The sequence below is a fragment of the Myxine glutinosa genome, chromosome 5 (genome assembly GCF_964187855.1).
Source record: "Myxine glutinosa chromosome 5, kmMyxGlut1.1, whole genome shotgun sequence".
In the NCBI taxonomy this organism is placed as follows: domain Eukaryota; kingdom Metazoa; phylum Chordata; class Myxini; order Myxiniformes; family Myxinidae; genus Myxine; species Myxine glutinosa.
Genome location: NC_136265.1, coordinates 161227742 through 161251764, shown reverse-complemented (window position 1 = coordinate 161251764; position 24023 = coordinate 161227742). Strand labels below are relative to the sequence as shown.

Below are 24023 nucleotides of genomic sequence, written 5' to 3'. Positions count from 1 at the left end.
TCATGCCTATTAACTGGGGGACAGTGAAGATCTCACGGTGTCTTTCGTGAAGTCTCGTTGAGTAATCGCTGGCATCCGAACAAATTACAAACTCATTGCAAGTCGAACGTCAGGCCTGGCCAGACGGTTTGTGGAAGAGTCGGGCCAAACTTCCCCACGCGGTAGACCCCAAAAGGTGGGATTAATCGGTGCTGTGAGAGGCATGCTCATAGCAGGATGGCTCGAAGGAAAATCTCGCATCAAGACAATTTAAAAAAATAAAAATAAAAAACCTCGCATCAAGACCATGAAATAAATAATCTCTGGATTTAACTCCACAAAGAAAAACAAAGAATATATATATATATATATATATATATATATATATATATATATATATATATATATATATATATATATATATATATATATATATATACATATATATATATATATATATACATATACATATACATACATATACACACATACATATATATACACACATACATACACATATATTATATATGTATATACACATATATATATAATACATATATATATAAACACACATACATATATATATAAACACACACATATATATATATATATATATATATATATATATATATATATATATATATATATATATATATATATATATATATATATATATATATATATATATATATATATACACACACACACATACATACACATATATATATATATATATATATATATATATATATATATATATATATATATATATATATATATATATATATATATATAATATATATACACCCTTTCTCTTCTCCAATCCAAGGCCATCAGGTTGTGGATTTGTGTGCAAGGGATTCTGGGATGAGTTTTGGTTCAATGACCCCCGACCAAGGAAGTACAACCTGTAAAAACAAAAAAACCTGTCCTGTGAGTCATTTATCAGATCAGACTATCATGATGACAAATGAAAAGGATAGGGGAAGGTGAGTCATGTATACGACAAAAAAATAATAATAATAACACTGGAATTTATCAGCATCACATGGCAAAAGCATTTATAAGAAACATTCTGCATTATGTCACCAAAAGTACTGGGACAGAAACTCCAACCTTGAAATGGACCATCCCAAGCTGCATGTGCATATTTTCCTACAATCCAGATCGCCACGTGACTGAAAGGTATCCTAATTGGAACATTTTGGACAAAGCCGCTCTTACAGTCTTTGATGCAACCAACACTCGTGAGGGCCTTTACTTTACCTCTCCCAGAATGGCAACAAAATTGATCAAACAACCATCTGTTAGCAATTGGCTCGAGGACAATGTTGAAAAGGGCTGGTAGGATGGCCTAGAGGTGTGTGTACTCGCTTTTGAACCATCGAGCCTCAGTTTGAATCTCAACCCAGCTTTAAACTCGAGCCAGCCAACAGCAATACCATAGCAAGGATTTATTTAATTTATCTTTCAGAGATTTAGCAGACAAGGTTTTTGCATTCCTTTCTAATTCTCAGACTGCAGCATTGTGGCATTAATCACAAATAGGCCCCACTGTGAGACAGGAAGGCAAAAGGCATTCCTGTCCCACAGGTATGGTTGTTTCTCCAGGAGCATTATGATCAAACAAGTGGTCACACCTTGTCCTCCTCCTGGTTCTTGCTGAAGTACTCCCACTCTCCATCACCTTTCTTCTCTCCATCCTCAGTTTCAAATACCAGATCAAACTTTCCAATGGCCCTCTTCCCTTGTTGAAGAAACAAGAACGATTGAAAGATTAAGAGGTAGCAAAGTGAAAGGCTTGAGATGATAGACAGAGCAGGTAGATAAAATGGAACAAGATCAATACGCTTATTGCAAAAGTGCATCAATTAAAGAGAATAATCAAGAAAGAGTTGCAAGGCCCTCTAACCTTATTGATAGCAACAAATATCCAACCATTACAATTAAAACTGTTGGACATGGAAATAACTGGACGCAAGGACAAGCTTTTGTACACAGGTCAAGGCTCGTGGAAGAGCTGAATTAAAGGGCCAATCGAGAAAGCACTTGATATCCAAAGTTTACAGTGCTATGGACAAACATTTATTGATGCCAACAAACTGAGGGATGCAGCCTTCAATGACAATGCATACCTGCAGCAAGATTATTTGTCAGCAAGATGACAGTTTCGCATGTGGCTTGGTTATACTCCAACACCTTGCCTTCCTGTGGGAATGGACACTATTAAAAAAAAAAAAAAAACACCCAAAAATAAAAGAAAGAAAAGGAGGAAAGCGATTAAAAACAGTAATAAGGTAGAACGGCATTCAGTAGAGCGCATACTTCCACCAGGCTGAATAGTTTACGTTTTGGATCCACTGATAGAAGGATCTGGATGCGGAGCTAAACCAAAATCTAATCAACTTGTTCTTGTCACCTTACTAACTCGTCTTTTTGAGATTGGCTCAAAATTTGAGGTCTTTTTGAGACAGACCCGAGAGCTAATGAATTAAGTATACAAGTATACAAATTAATCAAAGTATACAAATTAATCGATTCAGTACACAAAAAAAAAGAAAAAAGTATGAAGTAATAAGTACAACAACGACACAGTCAACCAATAACCATGTACTGAAAAAGACATACACTCACTATACCCATTACAGTGTATATACAATCTGCACACCTACAAACTAAGCCTGTGCGGCGATAGCAGGATGGAATGGCCATTTCCACATACAGTCACGTGAAAAAGTAAGTACACCCCATGTAAAGTTTAGACTTTTTCAACATATTTCAACAATGTTGATAGATAAAGGTGATATAATATAACAAATATCATGAAACATTTACATTTTGTAGTCCATTGTATAATTGAAATAAACAAATGCAAATTTCACATGTGGAAAAAGTAAGTACACCCTTGGCTCTAATAGGTGGTATTGCCCCCTTTGGCAGAAACAACCTCAAGTAGGCGTTTCTTACAACTGTCTACCAGTCTCTGACATCGACTGGGAGAAATTTTTGCCCACTCCTCCATGCAGAATTCTTTCAGCTGTGCGATGTTTGAGGGGTTTCTTGCACACACAGCTCGTTTCAAATCCCCCCACAACATCTCGATGGGATTTAGATCCGGGCTTTGACTTGGCCATTCCAGAACCCTCCATTTCTTTCTTTTCAGCCATTCCTTGGTGGATTTTTCTGGTATGTTTAGGGTCATTGTCATGTTGCAAGGTCCACCTTCGGTTGAGCTTCAACTTTTCGACAGATGGCCTCACATTATCCTCAAGCACCCTCTGGTACAATGAAGAATTCATAGTGGATTCCATGATGGTGAGCTGCCCAGGCCCTGATGCAGCAAAGCTGCCCCAAACCATAATATTTCCACCACCATGCTTTACAGTTGGTATCAGATTCTTGTGGTCAAATGCTGTCTTTGGTTTTCGCCAAACATGTCTTCTGGTACTGTGGCCAAATAGCTCTACCTTTGACTCATCTGTCCAGAGCACATTGTTCCAGAAGTGCTTTTCTTTGCCTAGGTGTTCATTGGCAAACTTTAGTCTTGCCCTGATGTTCTTTCTGGACAGCAAAGGTTTCCTCCTGGCACACCTCCCATGTAGATCAAATTTGTGCAGCCTCTTTCTAATGGTAGACTCGTGCACTTTGACATCAACAGTGGCAAGAGCTACCTGTAGGTCCCGTGATGACATTCTGGGGTTCTTAGAGACTTTTCAGCATCTTGCGGTCTGTTCTCGGGCTGAACTTGCTGGGGCGGCCTGGCCTGAACAAGTTGGCAGTTGTTTGGAATCTTCTCCACTTGTGGATGATCTTTCGGACAGTCGAATGATTGATTTCAAATTGTTTGGAGATCTTTTTAAATCCCTTCCCAGACTCGTCGGCATCTATAACCTTTTCTCTGAAGGCCTCAGAGAGCTCTTTTGATCTAGGCATGGTGACGCCGCACACTTCAACAAAGAGCAAACCAAACTAAATGTCTGAGGTTCAAATAAGACAGGTTCCTCCAAGATCCTCTCTAACGATGTTCTCATCATTTGCACCTGAGCTGGTGCGCCTGATTCTAATTTTAGGTATTTGAAGTAGTGATAAATGTCGGGGTGTACTTACTTTTTCCACATGCGAAATTTGCATTTATGTTTATTTAAATTACTAGGGCATGCCCGTACTATATCTATATCTAAAATTATATCCCCCCCCCTCTATTTACATGAAATGGTTTGGTCCAAAGCGAACGGCTTGCGAGTGGTGACAATCCCCCCCCTCTATTTACATGCAATGGTTTGGTCCAAAGCGAACGGCTTCCGGAGTTTGGTAAAGAAATCGCCATCGCGTGCACAAACGCGCAGGAAAGCGAATGAATCGCAAATTCGTTTTTATTAGTTGTAAAACATAGTTTAACGCCAACATAGTTTGCAAACGTGAAATAAATGAATACGCTCTCAAATGTGCCATCCGAGGCAGAGTGTGTCCGCCACGTTCGGCACACGCGATAGTTCGCTGCTCTCTGATTGGTTGAATCGTTTTTTGGACATAGCTCGGTAAGTAATTGTCCGATTAATATGAAACCTTGAAAAGGCACATCCTCGGGTCCCCAGCAATATACCTGGCAAGTTAAAAGTATATCGGACCCGTGGTTGTCGAGAAACAGCGGTCACAGACAGACAAACGTACAAACGTACAGACAGAGATTACTGGAATTATAGATAGATACAATGGACCACAAAATGTAAATGTTTCATGATATTTGTTATATTATATCACCTTTATCTATCAATATTGTTGAAATGAAGATCAAATAGCTGTATGTTGAAATATGTTGAAAAAGTCAAAACTTTACATGGGGTGTACTTACTTTTTCACGTGACTGTACATTGTAAACATGGCAATATAAGGGTATGTAACCCATAGTAAGAAAAATGGCATAACGTGCTGACCTTGTACTCTGACACCTCCGGAGAATAATTCTCTCCCATCTCCAACATCTGAGTAAAAAAAGAAAAAAATCGATGCTCAATTGAGGGTATGATGAGGCTAAACACTAGCAGAGGAAATAAATTCAAGGTCGAAAAAGGGAACACTGTCTCACCTTAAATGCAATGTTGTCTCCTGCACGAGGAGTGCCATTAAGGGTCACCAGGGACATGTAATCTCTCACGAGAGCCGATTTCGGAACCTGCGGGTTGTGAATGTCAGGTTAAAGAGATCCGACTGTCATATGCTGTGGCTTACCAACTGAGGCCCACCATTCAAGTAATAGTGACGTTCATCCATCAATAAAGCCAAACATTCTACTATTGGATGATTAGCTTTCAGGACAGTGTGAAGGATCAGTTCAAATCAACGACTCCTAAAATTCCCACAATGCCATGCAGATAATTTGATTGACATAAAGGTGGACAAATTCTGGTTAATTATATCAAGTTAATTATATCATCTGCTTTTCCAATCTCACAGTTATAGATAAAAGTTTTTGCTCCAAAATTATGTTTAAATTTATGCAAAAGTTAAGGCTCATGGAAGAGTTGGACAAGAAATCCTACTTACCTGACTGTTGGCTGTTCCTGTAACATCTGCAGCAGCATCTGTGACAGTTGGGCTCCCCTCAGAATTATAGTCCTCACTTTCATTCAGGAATGTGTGTTTGGGCACAGCAGCAATATGACCTCCACGTATGTTCCATCCATGACCTGCCCTCCTTCCAAGAGCATCAATCCAGTTAGATTACAATCATTCATGAGCACTGTTGACCTGACAGTGTTCTCCTAGAGTTGTAATCACTTCACACATCACTTACCCCAGACCTCCACCCTCGATGTTACATCCAGACGGCAACCCACGGCCACCCATTTGAGCTGTTCCACACCCAACTGGACGCATCAAGGCTCCAGTACCTTGATTTTGGCCTCGACCCTTCATCGGCAAAGAAAGCTTTGATAAGGCCAAAGGAATTCCACGACCTTGTGGCACCACCTCTCTCCCCCTATAGAAATAAAAACAGGTTTAGAAAAAGGTCACTCCACCAGCTTGTCGAATCTGGTAAACCACAAGGCTTTAGGTGGTTCTACATTCAGAGAAAATATATAAATAGTTGACGATCTGTTTTACATTGCTCATTACAAGATCACACTGGCTATTCTCTATGCTAGTCTGGTAAATTTACCCACCAATAATTATCCTGACTCAGGTTGGATAAAGAAGAATATATTTAAAACTAGAACGATACTCTTTGACGTCGCCCGATATGCCTCCGCCCACTTTATTACATCATTATAATACTTGTACCAAGTTTGCTTTAAATCAATACAGCTGTTCTCAAGTAATCACATTTTTACCTGACATGACCTCTGACCTTTGACCTCGGGACCCCAAAATCTAATCAATTCATATTTACATCATTATACATACCTGTGCCAAGTTTGACTAAGATCCCTTCAGCCGTTCTCAAGTTATCGCGGTAACGAAAACCTATCACGGACAGACGGACAGCCGGACAGCCGGCGGAGGCATAAACAGCATAATTACTCTAAGTCACAGTTCCACTGATACAGTAACCGTATCGACTTCAACACATTATCTCGTGTAGGAGCAGCAGCAGCAACAACAACATGTTGGACCCATGCTCGCACCTGTTCAGAAGAGCTGCAGTCTGGGCCTTTGGACTCCTTGCAGAAACAGTTTGATCTTTCTTAACAGGTGATTCGTCAGATGACGAGGAGTTGGACTCGGAAGAAGAAGACATTTTAGGTTTGTTCAATTTTTCTGAATCCTTTTTTCTTGCCATGGTTCCCTTTCTTGCGGTGTTGCCCAATTTGTTGGCATCATTCAACACTCCTACTCCCTCTACTGCTTCATCATTTCCTATGCGAGCTTCGAGCGACTCCTGCAATGGTTGTGATTTCTGAGGTAAAGCGTCTTTCACTGCATCATCATCACCATCATTAATCCTGCTGTTGCTGCGAGAGGCATTTTGCTCTTCTTGTGAAACAGTCCCCTTTAATAGAGCAGGGACATCAGGAACGGCTCTTTTCCTTTTCCTGTTAACATCAGGTCGTACTTTTTTAACATTTTTAGATACAGACGTATCATCATCTTCGTCATCATCACCGTCCTCTTTATTACACTTGAATTTTGAGTTGCTTCCATCCGATCTTTTGCACAAAGCCTTTTTACTTCCTCGATTCATCTTTTCACTTTTTCTTTTTGTTGCAGCGTCTCCATTATGCTCACACTGTTCGTACTGTTTGTTTTTCAAGGCTCTCGCGTTTGACCTGGGAACATGGGTATTGTTGAGGGCCATCCCTTCAGAGCCAGATATCCTCGGTTTCTTTTTAATTTCTTTCTTCTTAGACACCGAAACTCCTAAAGTGTCATCAATTCCATCTTTTTCTGCGGGTGGTTGCATTATATCGGTATCGGGTGTCCTTTCCCGCTTATGCTTCTTTTTACTCTTCTTTTTTTGCGGTGGCTCTTCTTGTAGCCATTGATCTAATGCATCAATAATCCTGTCAAGTATTTCAGGTGATGTAATGGTTCCCTCCACCTCGGTCATGGTATCGAGGCAGCTTTGCGATTCTCGATTTAGTGCAGCACCATTGAAACCAGGCTCATCCACATCTGTTATATCTACCTGCTGCACCCTGTTCACATCAGAGGGTAAGGGGAGACAACAAAAATCAGAACAAAATAAAAACTATAGAGTTCATAGAACACCATGTTCATAGCAGAACAAGACATAAGATGTCTTGCTCTGTATTTTTAACATGAACCACAATTTTATTGTGAAGAGTGCCCGACTACCAACATGGGAGCTCATGTCATCCAACGAAACGACAAATGCATAAGATTGTTGGTCTAATCACAACTACCTCTACAATAGTGGCTACAGAAAGGTATTTGGAGATGGGTATGCTAAGATGCGAATACGACACGCGCATGATGGCCCAAATGGCCTATACCTACGTTTTAACTCAATACCTTGTGATACCGAACACACCTTTCAACCCTCAGGACGCATTTAGCACAAGGTTGTTGGCTTAGCGGTGAGGGTGCCGGCTTGGGATCCTGGGTTCGAATCCGGGTCGATCGCTGAATTAACGCCAGGGGGGTTGACTCAGCCTGTCATCCTTCCGAGGTCGGCAAATTGAGTACCAGCTTGCTGGGATGAATGATCCCGGTGTGTACCCCGGTTTAGAATAGGTACACCGTATCCCTGCGCATCGTAAGAGCGTGACCAAGGGTTGGTGTCAGGAAGGGCATCCGGCCATAAAAACATTGCCTCAAACAGGGAACCATGATTGTCATGGGGCCCGCAAGGCTAACCCCCGCTCTAGCGGGGAAAATGGCCTTAAAACGATCATTCATTCATTTTTGTTTTATGAGGGGGGGAGGGAGGGGGAGGTGTGCATTGTGCACTCTGTCTGGCAAACCCTGTTGTACACTCGTGGCGATTTTAATCATATTTCCTGGATTAAGTGGGTCTTCATTATATCGGATCGCGAGTGTAATTTATTTATTTCGCTCCCTGTTTTCATATCCATCTATCTTTTGTCACGGGACTGTCCGTTTTTTGCAGTCCTGCGCCTTTTCATAATAAACTGTTGTCAAAGCTCCTTGTTAACATTTATTGGTCTCGTATCGAAGTGGTCAAAAACTTCACATCACGACCAACAGATATTATCAGGTTTTTTTTGTTTGTGTCCAGCAGAATCACGTCTTTACCTCCACCACCGAAGGTGGATGGAGGTTATGTTTTCACCACTGTCTGTTTGGTATGATGAACATTAAAAATCAAAAAATATATTTCTTTGTTGTGATGAAAAAAAAAAGTCATATGTTGGTCTGTCTCGTTTGTTTGAGTGTGACAACTCAAACGCTTTCAGAAATCTTCTTCAAACTTTACCAGAGAATTCCGAAGGAAAAAAGTGAGGCTGTCGATGTTTTTGACTATATACACTACCAGTCAAATGTTTATGTACACCCAACATAGTGTTTAATGTGCAAAATTAACAAAAGATGTGAACAATACTCTTACCAAAGATATATCTGCTTATCAACTGATAATATATTGTTACGGTTCTTCGCCGCCCTTCTTCCCCTTACCAAGGGGGGATTAATCCCCTTGTTCTTTCTGGGCTTGACGGAACCAAGACTTGAAACGTCCCTTCCGGGCAAACGCAAAGTAGGGTTTCGGGACCAACTCTCGCTCGTACCTAATTCCCTGCGCCGCCACGGAAGCGAGGAAGCAAGCCTCGCACGAGCCACGTGTGGTTTGGGTATGCCGAGCGGATTGAGTTTAGTAGTGGAACTGCAGTTTAGTAGTGGAACCCGATTCGAGCGGTTCTATTCGTACCACGCTTAGCCAATGAGGAAACCACAGGAACGATCAAATGGAAGAAAGGAAGAACACAGGTTTAATTATTCCCACACGTATATAGAATGATCGTGGATGCAGAGACACAGAGCAGCACTTAGTCAGTCTTATATTATCCCCCGGACTCGGGCCCGTCACACACACACAGGCAATTGCAGATGGATTGATGTCCCAGCCAGATGCGTTGACGTGGTCGTCCAGGAACAGCCCCGCCCAGCTCTCCACGGTCCCAGCACGTCCCGCGAATATGGCAGCAGGTGGTGGAAGACGTCGTAGCGCGTCTCCCGAACAAAGGCAGCCGATGAGGTGGAACGGCAAATGCGAGTCTATCAGCGTGGCTGACGGTTACACAGCCGTTATCACTCGCGCGACTTAATGCACTGTATGCGGATCGGCCTCCAACTCAACCGAGCGTCACTTTATAATAGCTCGTATTCCGGTTCATGCGCGTCTTTCTTCACCCGCGTATCTCTCAGTCCTTGGACGCTCTCAACTCCTGCTCGTCAACAATTCCTCCGGGTTGGTCAGTGTGCGCGAGTTCTCCCTGGGCAGCAGTCCTCTCGGAGGCAAGTCCTTTTGCTGCAAGTCCTATCGAGTCCTCTCGGGGGCTTTGTGCAACGGGTTATATACAGTCATGTTAAAAAGCAAGTACACCCCATGTAAGGTTTTGACTTTTTCAACATATTTCAACATACAGCTATTTGATCTTCATTTCAACAATATTGATAGATAAAGGTGATATATTATAACAAATATCATGAAACATTTACATTTTGTAGTCCATTGTATAATTTAAATAAACAGAAATGCAAATTTCGCATGTGGAAAAAGTAAGTACACCCCTACATTTATCACTACTTCAAATACCTAAAATTAGAATCGGGTGCACCAGCTCAGGTGCAAATGATTAGACCATCGTTAGAGAGGATCTTGGAGGAACCTGTCTTATTTAAACCTCAGACATTTAGTTTGGTTTGCTCTTTGTGGTTGAAGTGTGCGGCGTCACCATGCCTTGATCAAAAGAGCTCTCTGAGGCCTTCAGAGAGAAGGTTATAGATGCCTACGAGTCTGGGAAGGGATTTAAAAAGATCTCCAAACAATTTGAAATCAATCATTCGACTGTCCGGAAGATCATCGACAAGTGGAGAAGATTCCAAACAACTGCCAACTTGTTCAAGCCAGGCCGCTCCAGCAAGTTCAGCCCGAGAGCAGACCGCAAGATGCTGAAATAAGTCTCCATGAACCCCAGAATGTGATCACGGGACCTACAGGTAGCTCTTGCCACTGTTGATGTCAAAGTGCACGATGCTACCATTAGAAAGAGGCTGCACAAATTTGATCTACATGGGAGGTGTGCCAGGAGGAAACCTTTGCTGTCCAGAAAGAACATCAGGGCAAGACTAAAGTTTGCCAATGAACACCCAGGCAAAGACCAGCACTTCTGGAACGATGTGCTCTGGACAGATGAGTCAAAGGTAGAGCTATTTGGCCACCGTACCAGAAGACATATTTGGCGAAAACCAAAGACAGCATTTAACCACAAGAACCTGATACCAACTGTAAAGCATGGTGGTGGAAATATTATGATTTGGGGCAGCTTTGCTGCATCAGGGCCTGGGCAGCTCACCATCATAGAATCCACTATGAATTCTTCATTGTACCAGAGGGTGCTTGAGGATAATGTGAGGCCATCTGTCGAAAAGTTGAAGCTCAACCGAAGGTGGGCCTTGCAACATGACAATGACCCTAAACATACCAGTAAATTCACCAAGGAATGGCTGAAAAGAAAGAAATGGAGGGTTCTGGAATGGCCAAGTCAAAGCCCGGATCTAAATCCCATCGAGATGTTGTGGGGGGATTTGAAACGAGCTGTGCATGCAAGAAACCCCTCAAACATCGCACAGCTGAAAGAATTCTGCATGGAGGAGTGGGCAAAAATTTCTCACAGTCGATGTCAGAGACTGGTAGACAGTTATAAGAAACGCCTACTTGAGGTTGTTTCTGCCAAAAGGGGCAATACCACCTATTAGAGCCAAGGGTGTACTTACTTTTTCCACATGTTAAATTTGCATTTCTGTTTATTTAAATTATACAATGAACTACAAAATGTAAATGTTTCATGATATTTGTTATATTATATCACCTTTATCTATCAATATTGTTGAAATGAAGATCAAATAGCTTTATGTTGAAATATGTTGAAAAAGTCAAAACTTTACATGGGGTGTACTTACTTTTTCACGTGACTGTAGCTATGCCCTCGAACCTTCTCGAACCCCCTCGAACCTTCCCACCACACCCTGTGACGCAGTGCTGCCGCCACCACCTCTGAGCCCTGATTGGTGCTTACCGTCAGTGCCTCTGCCGTGCTTACCGTCAGTGTCTCTGCCGCCCCTCATTCGGCTCCGCCTCAACCCTCCTAGGCCTGCCTCATGTTAATTCGCCCAAAATGAACCAAAGTCAGCACAAAGGGGCATGAGGCTAGGGAGGCTGGAAAGTCGGTAGAAGTCGGGCCTATTCTCCTGACTCTACTCAACGCAGAACTAACATAGGAAAAGGACTAAGCTCACAAATACTAAGAAATAACTACACCATCGCGAGGCTACATGTTGCTTGTGTGACTAACTATGAGGGGGAAATTTTAACCTTTATTATACTGACTGTACAAAACTCAAAACCACAACACTATTGTGCTTCAATGCATTTTTCTTTTGTGAAACGTCGGTTTAAAGCAATTTTTGGAAATAGATCAGAAAGTGCAACACGAAATCCAAACTGAAACGCGAAGTTAATGTTAACGTTTCATCTCGGGAGCAAAAACTTTGTGATTTTGAGAAAATTGTAACTTTGATAAAAGAAGGCCTTGAAACAGTTGCAATGCTGGAGATGTTTAGAATGAATGAATGAATGAATGATCGTTTTAAGGCAATTTTTCCCCGCTATAGCGGGGGTTAGCCTTGCGGGGCCCATGACAATCATGGTTCCCTGTTTGAGGCAATGTTTTTATGGCCGGATGCCCTTCCTGACGCCAACCCTTAGTCGCCTCTTACAATGCGCAGGGATACGGTGTACCTATTCTAAATCGGGGTACACGCCGGGATCATTCATCCCAGCAAGCTGGTACTCAATTTGCCGACCTCGGAAGGATGACAGGCTGAGTCAACCCCCCCTGGCGTTAATTCAGCAATCGACCGGGATTCGAACCCAGGATCCTCGGATCCCAAGCCAGCACCCTAACCGCTAAGCCAACACCAGGCTGTTTAGCTGGGCTCTAATTTCTGGGTTTGCTGTAATATGTCTGTTGTGCAGACTAGTGACTCGGCTTACTTGTCCTGCGATTCTGTTGTGATTCTTGGTCGACCAGAACGTTTTCTATCTGCATTTTTACCAGTTTCATTATGTCATTTAATGGCACAAGCAACTGCATTTACTGACACTTGTAATTTTTTGCAATTTGTCTCATGAATTGGCCTTCTTTTCTCAAAGTTACAACTGCCTGTCTTTTCTCTGGTGTTAGCTGAGCTCTGGCACCCATGTTCATGCAATTTGAAACACAAAAACACTCATTAGATCGTATGGCTGGCCTTTTGGAAACATTTTTTGCAGCGCCTGGCAATAATAGACATTGCACGTGATGAAGAAACCAAGCACAAAAAAAATAATTTCACACAGAGCAGAGTATTTGTAAACAGTTTTTGCTCCCGAGTTGAAATGCTAATAACATTAACTTCACGTTTCAGTTTTGATTTTGTATTGCGCTTTCCGACCTGGCTAACCCCCGCTCTAGCAGGGAAAATGGCCTTAAAATGCATGTTGTTGTTGTATTGCACTTTCCGACCTATTTCCAAAAATTGCTTTAAGCCTACGTTTCACACAAGAAAGATGCATTGAAGCACAATATATTATCAGTAGATAAGCAGATATGTCTTTGGTAAGAGTTTTGTTCACATCTTATGTTCATTTTGCACATTAAACAGTAAAATTTCAAAAAATGTTCGGTGTACGTAAACTTTTGACTGGTAGTGTAGGTCAAACGTTAAGGTCTAAGGTCAACGTTCTCTTGTTTGTCCGGGCGATATCTCAGCAATTTCTTTTGGGAGAGGTGGAATTTGCAAGTACCGTGTTTGACCTGGAAACGTCTTTCTTGTTTGTTTGTCTTTCAAGTTCAGTCATTGTATGACAGGAAGGCGTATGGTCCATGTAGTCCCATCTTCGGGAGAACAGCAACCGGTCTAGACTCCTCTTAAAGTAGTCAGTCGTCAATGCTTGGACGGTGTCCTCAGAAAGTCCATTCCAAACATTGACAAGCCGGTGGGTAATGAAGGCTGCCCTTATCCTGCAGCACGCCAAAGGTTTTATCAACTTCCGGGAGTACCCGCGAAGGCAATGTGGTCTGTTTTGTCTATTTGTTTGTTTGTTTGTTTGTGAACAGGATATCTCAAAAAGTTGTGAACTGATTCGGGCGAAATTTGGTGTGGAGGTTGGGTATGTGGCAAAGACTAAATGATTAGATTTTGGTGCAGATCTGGATTCAGATCCGAGTACCTTTTAAGTGATTCTTCATCATTGAGTGAGTGGGCAAAAACAATATATATAGCATGATATCTCAAAAAGTTATGGACGGATTCGGCCAAAACTTGGTGGACAGGTTGTGTGGACATGTCAAGGAAGAATTGATTAGATTTTGGCGACAATCCGAATATCTGGACACAGGAATTTTTGATTTTCTAAGTGATTCTTCACCATTGAGTGATAGGGTCAAAAACGATATTGTCCTGTCACCAGCGATTAAGACCACTGGATGACATTTAGCTGAACGTTTTTTACTCCCGAGGCAGCAGCGGAAAATGGCGGTTATGAACGCGCGCGAGATGAAGGCTGCGAGACGTTTACATGAACGGCACGAAAGCAACACGTGTTTATCCCTGAACCCATGACAAAGAAACACAACAGTAAATTCAACAAATATTAATTTAATGAAAATAAACCAAAGAATAAAATGAATGCTGAGGTAAAACTAAAATTCTATTTTGAGGTACCTCCACACAGTTATGAACACGCACACAGGGGAATGACAAAATAAAATAAAACCCCTTCAGCTGGCACTGAGCTTGGTCGCAATAAATTCCTTTAGGAGCATGGCAGCTGTTGAAGCTGGTGTAGCCACTCGCGCGGGAATGAATGAATGATCGTTTTAAGGCCATTTTCCCCGCTAGAGCGGGGGTTAGCCTTGCGGGCCCCATGACAATCATGGTTCCCTGTTTGAGGCAATGTTTTTATGGCCGGATGCCCTTCCTGACGCCAACCCTTGGTCACGCTCTTACGATGCGCAGGGATACGGTGTACCTATTCCAAACCGGGGTACACACCGGGATCATTCATCCCAGCAAGCTGGTACTCAATTTGCCGACCTCGGAAGGATGACAGGCTGAGTCAACCCCCCTGGCGTTACTTCAGCGATCGACCGGGATTCGAACTCAGGATCCTCGGATCCCAAGCCGGCACCCTCACCGCTAAGCCAACACCAGGTTTACGCGCGGGAAGCGCTCCAAAATGGTGACGTTGATCACCGCGCATCGAAGGCACTACAAGCGTGAGGCAAGCAGACGAGACGGCCTCCTTTCCCCTCCACCATCTGGGGAAGCACACACGGCCTTCAGCTTCCTTGCGAGCCAACAATTGCGAATCCAGTCTGCTCGCCTCACGCTTGTGGTGCCTTCGACGTCAACATTTTGGAGCACTGAGTGGCTCCACCAGCTTCAACAACCGCCAAGCTCCTAAAATAAAGTAATTCATTGCGGCCAAGTTAAGTGCCGGCTGAAGTGGTTTTATTTTATTTCATTTTCCCCTGTGTAATCGTATTTGAGTCCGTGTGTGGAGGTACATCACTTAGGAATTTAATTTACCTCAACATTTATTTCGGCATTTTCACACCTTGCTTAATTTTCAATAAAGTATTTGTTGAATTTACTGTCGTGTTTCTTTGTTAGTGGGTACGGAATAAACCCGTGTTGCTTTCATCCCGTTCAGGTAAAAAAACGTCTCGTAGCCTCCATCTTGCACGCGTCCTAATCGCCAAAAATTCGGCGACCGCCTCAGGATTAAGAACATTCAGCTATTCGTCATCCAGCGGTCTTAATCACTGGTGACAGGACATCACTGGTGACAGATAAACGTTTGTATTTATATATATAAATATATAATTTCAAAACACACCTGGTCACAAGTGTGCCTCACTGACCGGGTCCTCAGTCAAGGTCCTCAGCATAATCCCGCTTCGGCCCTTCAACCTCGATAAGGTCAGCTAAGGTGGGCCAGCAGGGGCATATACACCTCCACATGCAGCAGCTATACCCGGATGCATATATATCCCCACCTCCAGCCAGTGAGAACACAGACCACACACACACACGCAAAACCACCACCACTCTTACAACATGCACCACTCAAACAAAAACACATTCATGAAAAACCACACACACACACGCAAAACCACACACACGCGCGCGCACGCATGCACGCACGCACACACACTTCTATTCCATGCTCGTCACGACCCCTTTAGGCTGAAATGAACCACCACCCACAACCTCAACCTACACCATTCGACGTGCCTCCATAAACTTCCTCCATATCCAAAGTGAGCCTTTCAAGGCAACCTGGGCCACTCTGTCACACATCGTCCTTCTTTCTGTCCCACACACTGCAAGCCGAGCAAGAAATGCAGAAAAGGAATTGCCAATATACCCTCTACACCCCACCTCAAATGGCTGACAAGAAACTCGCCAACCCTTCTCCCAACACTCTGCCTCCAGCTCACTGTACTTTCCTCTCTTCCACTCATGCACCTCCTCCATGTTCTCTTCCCAAGGTACAGACAATTCCCCGAAGATGACCTGTCTTGTTGCACCTGACCAGATGACAATGTCAGGCCACAACCTTGTTACACAGATCTCCTCTGGGAATACTAATTGTGGCTTTGTGTCTGCCACCACCTGCCAATCACAAGCATCTGACAGCCCTCTTGCTTTCCACCCCCACCTCTTTCCACTTGGCCTTCTTTGACAAACAACATCTCTCCCCCATCAGTCTCCTTCTCCACTCTTCTTTCTTTCTTTCTTTCTTTCTTTCTCTCTTTCTCTCTCTTTCTCTCTCTCTTTTTTTTCTCTCTCTCTCTCTTTGGTGTGTGTGTGTGTGTGTGTGTGTGTGTGTGTGTGTGTGTGTGTGTGTGTGTGTGTGTGTGTGTGTGTGTGTGTATATATATATATATATATATATATATCTCATAAAGTTATGGACGGATTCGGCCAGAATTTGGTGGACAGGTTGTGTGGGCATGCCAAGGAAGAATTGATTAGATTTTGGTAACGATCCGAATACAATAATTTTTGAATTTGCAAGTGATTCTTCACCATTGAGTATTCAGGTGAAAAACGATATATAGCACGATATTTCAAAAAGTTGAGGATTGATTATAACAAAACTTGGTGGATGAGTTGGTTATGCAACAAGAACAGGCCAATTTGATTTTGGTTCAGGTCCGAATCCAGATCCGGCCTTTCAGTGACGTAAACTGTTCAGCCTGGCGGAGGTATGCGCTCCACCAAGCACCATTCTAGTTACTTCATGCAATATAAAGACGGCACATCTGTATTTTTCGTGAAGTTCATAGGACTAGGAGGGAACGGCAATGGGAAAATCCATGATGGACGTTATTTTTGTATCTTCATTCCCCTCTTAAATTATTGGCGATGGGAAAATCCAGGATGGACGTTATTTCTGTATTTACTGACATAGACAGATGTTCTCCTGCCTCGCGGACGTCTGATCAAGGTAACGTGCTTGCAAGCTTTTGTACCTGGCCAACTTGTACAAAAATACCTCGTAAGAAATTACCATGGAAGTAATTCACATAATGGTGGCCATGATGCGTTAGCATTGCACCCAATCCGGATGAAATGCAGTACGAAACGAATCAGCATATTGGAATAGCACCTCAATTCCCTATAATCACTGCATGGTTTTCTGACGACGAAAATACTTAAAATACGAGATGGTCATTATTAATAATTAAAAAATACGAGATGGCCATTTTCAGGTACGAGAGAAAATTCCTATAAGGTGGGTTCCAGAGATAGCACAAGGTTTTGGTTTAATACCTATAAAACAATGTCCAGATGTGCCCATCATCGCCAGCAGAGTGCTCCGACTTCCGGGCTAGTAAGATATCTACAGTGCCCTCAGAAAGTATTCACACCTCTTGACTTTTTCCACATTTTGTTGTGTTACAGCCTGAATTTAAAATGGATGAAATTGAGATTTTTTTTGTCACTGATCTACACACAAAACCACATAGTCAAATTGAATTTTTTTTTTTTTTTTTAACTTTGACAAGATAATTAAAAATGAAAAACCGAAAATGTCTCGAGTCAATAAGTATTCAACCCCTTTGCTACGACACTCTAAATTGAGCTCTGATGCATCCAATTTCCTTTCATCTTCCTTGAGATGTCTCTACAACTTGATTGGTGTACACCTGTGGAGGGGTTGGGGGAGGAGAAGGGAGGGGTTGGGGGAGGAGAAGGGAGGGGTTGGAGGAGGAGAAGGGAGGGGTTGGGGGAGGAGAAGGGAGGGGTTGGGGGAGGAGAAGGGAGGGGTTGGGGGAGGAGAAGGGAGGGGTTGGGGGAGGAAAAGGGAGGGGTTGGGGGAGGAGAAGGGAGGCGTTGGGGGAGGAGGACGGGAGGCGTTGGGGGAGGAGGACGGGAGGCGTTGGGGGAAGAGGACGGGAGGGGTTGGGGGAAGAGGACGGGAGGGGTTGGGGGAAGAGGACGGGAGGGGTTGGGGGAAGAGGACGGGAGGGGTTGGGGGAAGAGGACGGGAGGGGTTGGGGGAAGAGGACGGGAGGGGTTGGGGGAAGAGGACGGGAGGGGTTGGGGGAAGAGGACGGGAGGGGTTGGGGGAAGAGGACGGGAGGGGTTGGGGGAAGAGGACGGGAGGGGTTGGGGGAAGAGGACGGGAGGGGTTGGGGGAAGAGGACGGGAGGGGTTGGGGGAAGAGGACGGGAGGGGTTGGGGGAAGAGGACGGGAGGGGTTGGGGGAAGAGGACGGGAGGGGTTGGGGGAAGAGGACGGGAGGGGTTGGGGGAAGAGGACGGGAGGGGTTGGGGGAAGAGGACGGGAGGGGAGGAGGGTGGGAGGGGTTTGGGGAGGGGGACGGAAGGGGAGGGGAGGGGGACGGAAGGGGAGGGGAGGGGGACGGAAGGGGAGGGGAGGGGGACGGAAGGGGAGGGGAGGGGGACGGAAGGGGAGGGGAGGGGGACGGAAGGGGAGGGGAGGGGAGGGGGACGGAAGGGGAGGGGAGGGGCGGGGATGGGCGAGGAGGTGGGGGTGGGGGGGATTGGGGGAGGAGATGGTGGACGAGGGAAGGTGAGGAGGGGAGGAGGGCGAGGGGGAGAGGTGAGGAGGGCGAGGGGGAGAGGTGAGGAGGGCAGGAGGGGAGTGGAAAGGTGGGCAGGGGGGAGGAGATGGTGAGAGGATGGGGAGGAAGGGGGGAGGGTTCACCCCCTGGATCCTCGGTCTTTCCCCATTTATTTCTCAACAAGAACAGGTGACGCTTTAACTGTTTCTTATGAAACTTTACTTTTTGAGAAAAGCAATCCCGATATATATGCATGAAATGGTAATTTTGAAATAATGGGTAAATCGAACCATACCAAACACAATCACCATCTCGCACCAACGTGATCCTCTCAGCTGCAGGTGCCAGGCAACCATCAATAAAAAGCGTCACCGCGGTACCACTGCTGATGCGAAAGTGCTGCCGAATGTCGCTTTGAAGGTCAGCGACGAGGCGGCATCGATCCGTGTCCACTAGAAACCATAATCGGCGCTCTGTTGGAGCTCCGGGCGGGGGAAAATCGAACAGAAGTTTGATGCGAATCGGGAAATGCTGCATGCCCACGGGCGCCACCATCTTAACTTCCGTTGTCATTTGTTAACGTGCGCTGGCATTTGGTTGTTTTTATTATTCTTGTTCATAAAACTTTCAATCTAGCAGGACATATAAACACTACCCATCGAAGTTTACATCATTCTCTAAAACCAAAAAAAAAATTATCTAGGTTTACGACGACAACGACAAATCGCATTCAGCAGCAAATCTCGCGAGATCATACGAACTTTTGTTGTACAGTACTGTAATTGCATATGTTCCTTCCAAGAAACTTCGACGCAGGCAGAGGCCACTCAACATTCGGCCCATCAAAGCCTGCGCTAGTGTTGCCAACCTATGATTGTTTGCTCGTGCTCCATCCTCTTAAATGTTGAGCATCAAGTGAAGAAGAAGCACGTATTTGTTGCGTTGTGTATTTAGTGACGTAGGATAAACAAACAAAAATCTCCAATATCAACAAATATATTTGTTTTCTTATTAAATATGCTTCTGTATTCTTTGTAGATCCATGTATCAAAAATAATCTTTATAACACCTGAAATTATTGAAAACGCCGCCGGTGTCAATACACCGCTTAAAAAGGCTAGACATTCAAAGTACATGTCTAAAGTTCTTGAACCGTAGAAAGGTTCAAACATCGTCATGTCTCTTCATTATAATGTTTTATAGGTCATATGCACCAGCAACAACCACAACAACTGAAACGGGATGACGTCAACACTAGAGCGCCGTCAGTCATGGAGATGGAGGAGTCATCGTTATTCGTTGAGGATTCCTTTTTCAAAGACTTGGAGTCCACGGAGGATCAGGTCGTCGGAGCAGAACGACCTTCGCACACGTGGACGAGCCACTTCGCCATTTTCGCCTACCAGCTGACGAGGCAGGCACGCCGTGGGAATTAGACCGATTAAAGATGCATTCCAGATTCTCTTATAAACCTTACGTCCTCACTGTTTGTTGTTGTAATGGAAAGGTAAATAAATAATTGGAGAGCCGGCATTGATTGGTCAATCCGGTGTGACGTCACTGAAGGTACAGGGCAATGCAAATCAAGCGTTTGATTAAACTTGACCTCGCGAAGCGAAAAGCGGAGTTAAGCATTCCTGTGCGTACGTGTGCCGTGTCCCAATTTTAAAAATTCATTTTCTCGGCAACCGTTGGTGCAATTGACATGAAATTTTCACCATAGGAGGGCCTCCTCCTGCAGAATATTTTAATGAAAATTATGACGTCATAGGTCACGTGGTACAGGCGCCATCTTGGAAAAACGTCACACCTCTACATCCCAAACCGCTCGATGGAAAAAATGGAAACATGGCTCATTATCAAGTACTCACCATGGGGAATAAGACATGTTAATGATCATGTCATCGGTACCTTAATTATGATGTCATAATTCGACAAATACAACACTTGATCTGATCAGTATGAAAAAAAAAAAATCCTCTGCAACTGTTAGTCCGATTGGCACGAAATTTCAGAATATGAGCAGCTCCTCCTGTGGAAGTTTTTTAAATGATATTTATGACGTCATATGTCACGTGGTACAGGCGCCATCTTGGAAAAATCGAAAAAGGGTGCACCTCTGTATCTCCGAAACCGCTCCATGGAAAAAAACTGAAACATGGCTCATTGTCAAGTACTCCGCTTGGGGGATAAGATATGTTAATGATGATGTCATCGGTACTTTAATTATGACGTCCTAATTCAACAAGTACAACGCTTGATTCGATCAGTATGAATTTTTTTTCTCTGCAATTCTTGGTCCGATTGACATGAAATTTTTAGACTAGGCTAAATTTCCAGAAATGCATCTAATACAAGTTATAGGGGCATTTCTGAGTAAAAGTTGGTAACAAGTGTTTTTAACCTATTTTGGGGGTGCTGATCATGAAAAAATAGGATACCAAGCTGAATTTTTGGTATTTGATGCTCAAATCTGGAAAAAACTAAATGGCCGCCAAAATATTTAACTTTTAGCCGCTAAACTCAGAATCACACAGGAAGACATTTCAACAAGTACACTTTACGTGAAACAAGATGAATATTTCCGGGCAATCAAATTTGTATATACTATTTTAGCAGAAATCGATGTTTCGGCCATTTTCCAAGATGGCCGCCATCAAATCTTATATTGACGATATCTCCAGTTCTAGTGAACATAGAATCATTATTTTGATGTCTAGCCCCAGGTTATCGAGGTCAAGGAAGCATATGAGCGCACTATTATTAGTGTTGGACCAAAGCTATATACTGAAACAGGACACATTCAAGGTGGTTGCTCACAAAATAGCTCTAAATATCGGCTAACTGCAGCTAAAATGATATCTACAGACACTTACACATGGACCCTTGTGCCACACAGCTCATATAATAAACAACACGATTACAAGGCAATACAACTTTACTTTTGATCTTCATTGATTAATACGATTACATGCAGTGAACAATCACATATGAACGTTTAACTATATACAGGTAGCACAGTCATGACGTCTTTTACGATATGCAGGCTCGACGGTAAGTTGAATAATGTCGTTAACACATTACACATTGTCATTAAAGCAACCGTCCTGGTCAGTTTCTTGCCGACATACACATGCAGCTGTGCAGCCAAGTTTTGCTTTACGGCAGCTACAGCGCATGGTACGACACCGTGACCTGCAACTGCAAGAAACAAGTTCAAGACACGACTCAGGAATTGGATGGAGTGTCATCAGCACTGGTTGCAAATTGGTAGCGACCCTTTTCCATCCCAACTCCGTGACATTCGGCAGGTTCGGAAGTGGGCAGTGTGCCTCCTTCCATATCAGAGATTGGTAATGCACACGCTGGATGTGGAATTTGAGAGCATCGCTCGTGGGTGGCATCGCTTCTGGTTTGCAGGCCTTCTCAAACATGACCCGACGAACGCTATCTGTTGTCTCCAGATTGTTCATCCCGTAGATTTTGCAGACAAATATTTCTGTCGATTTTGACACTTCAGGGGTCAAATTCCCTACTCCCAAACCCACAAGAAGGTGGTGATACTCAAGGAAGACTTTCCATGCTGAACGTTTCGTGTGTCCACAGATGTGCGATGTCGTGTCCGATCCCGTAAGAGCGTGAAATGGCAGAAGTGATTGGACTGAATTTGATGGCAAGTTGTGATATAATGGACCTATGGGTATGTACTTTCTCTTCTGGGCAGTACCAGCCATCATCCATAGATTTCTGCAACTGACACGCGGAAAATGTGCCACCAACAACAGCATGACATCAGTGTCTCTCGCACATACAACTACAGTGTCCAGCCGACTATCTATGACATGTAGAATTATGCGTGTGTCCGCTTCTTCGTGTGTTGCTTTTAGTGGAGTGAGGTCAGTATTGCCACGTGATGACCTGATTTCACGCTCATCGTCAAACCCCCCTGCAACCACAATCTCTGTATCACCAGGAGCATGTGCCAGAAGTTCTTCCGAGAGGAAGCGAGCAAGGGCTGCCTTGTTTTCTGGAAGGGCAATGAAGTTTATCCAGGAGTTAGGCAGTGGCACCTCCCGTCCTTCTACAATACGACGTATTGGACGACTTGTCTTTGTTCGTTTGGTTCTTGTTCCTGCTTTGATCGACTCATCTCGGTATCTGTCAAATACAACGTCTATGCGAAGATATTGCATTCCTGACTGGAAGATTGATCTTGTGAAAACGTCTGCCAAGTCTCCAAATGTCTTGGCAGCAACCGGTTTCCCAATGGCCACGACTCGAGCCTGTCCATCTATAACAAGACAAGCTGATTTCCCGTGCAGATCGAGCGTAGCAGGACATGGAATATCTGCTGTCAACATATCAGCCAGCAACGATTTGTTTCCTGTCCTTAAATTGCCATTGAGCTCTGCCAGCGAGACTGGTACTCGAAGAAGTTCGTGGTTCAACACGTTGTCCAAGTTGATCGTGCGGCCAGATGCATATGCCGTTACCAAACGTTGGAGGAAGTTTTGATCAGCTTTCAGAACAGTGCGTTTGTTCTTTTCGGCACTGTGTTGTACTACCTTATAAAGATCGTCGAATGTTGGAGCATTGTTCTTCTTGATGGTGTCATACAATGAGTGCTGAGGCACTGAGGTTTCTGCGTCTCCAACAAGTCTATCCTCCACAAATTCATCCAGTTGTTTCTGACCCATGACTCGTGCGTTCAGTAGCGATGTTTGGATTTCTTCGCTAGCAACGTCTTTTGTTGCAATGTTTTGCAGCGCAGCGTGATGCGTATCAGGTGCAAACACATGGAAGCGTTCCAATATGCTGAGCAGAATGTTCTCGTCTGCATTGTCACGTTGTTGTCTTGCTGGTTTCGATTCGTTATGGCTGAGCAAGTCTTTTGGATATATCTGCAACATTTCACGCGTATCTGCTGGAATATGTGCTCTCAGGTTGTAAGACAATGCCCATCTGTTCAAGGCTGTATTGGTTTTGGTGATACCAACGATTCCTCCGGCCCTTTTACCAGTTCCATTCAACCACTCTTGTGCCTGGTCGGGATCAACCTGATTGAACTTACGCGCCGACCGTTTGACCACAAAATTTCCTTTTTTGAATTCTTCGAGAACTGACTCTGGTAGGTTTCTCATTTCAGCCAAGTAGACAGGACCCCAGCGTCCATAGTTTACATGGTCATACCTGAGAAAGAAAGGTAGCATGCAGGTGAATGAATGGATGTGAAGGTCCCAAAGTCCATCTCGTTGGG

The 24023-nt window shown here is 43.9% G+C and overlaps 2 protein-coding genes across 4 annotated transcripts in view; one reads left to right on the top strand and one right to left on the bottom strand.

Annotated features, from left to right (window-relative positions):
• Positions 1–764: 764 nt before the first annotated feature.
• On the bottom strand, positions 765–19349 carry COIL (coilin). Of its 3 annotated transcripts, none has more exons than XM_068115804.2 (9): positions 19062–19349; positions 6606–7616; positions 5774–5959; positions 5524–5674; positions 5066–5152; positions 4914–4961; positions 2115–2187; positions 1620–1726; positions 765–887 (listed from the first exon to the last, which is right to left on the bottom strand). In XM_068115804.2, the coding sequence occupies exons 1-9, from the start codon at positions 19337–19339 to the stop codon at positions 813–815; spliced, it is 2016 nt and encodes a 671-aa protein (XP_067971905.2). In that variant the 5' UTR covers positions 19340–19349; the 3' UTR covers positions 765–812. The 3 variants fall into 3 exon arrangements, 2 of the variants coding, with proteins under 2 accessions (XP_067971905.2, XP_067971906.2); XR_010984415.2 differs by having other exon boundaries at positions 784–887; positions 1620–1721; XM_068115805.2 differs by lacking the exon at positions 765–887 and having other exon boundaries at positions 896–1721.
• C5H17orf75 (chromosome 5 C17orf75 homolog) overlaps positions 18899–24023 on the top strand; it is a 37454-nt gene continuing 32329 nt past the window's right edge. Inside the window, exons 1-2 of the mRNA XM_078778952.1 lie at positions 18899–18955; positions 19970–20180. Coding sequence (XP_078635078.1) covers positions 19975–20180 — 206 coding nt within the window. The 5' untranslated portion in view covers positions 18899–18955; positions 19970–19974. The remainder of the gene's footprint in view (positions 18956–19969; positions 20181–24023) is intronic.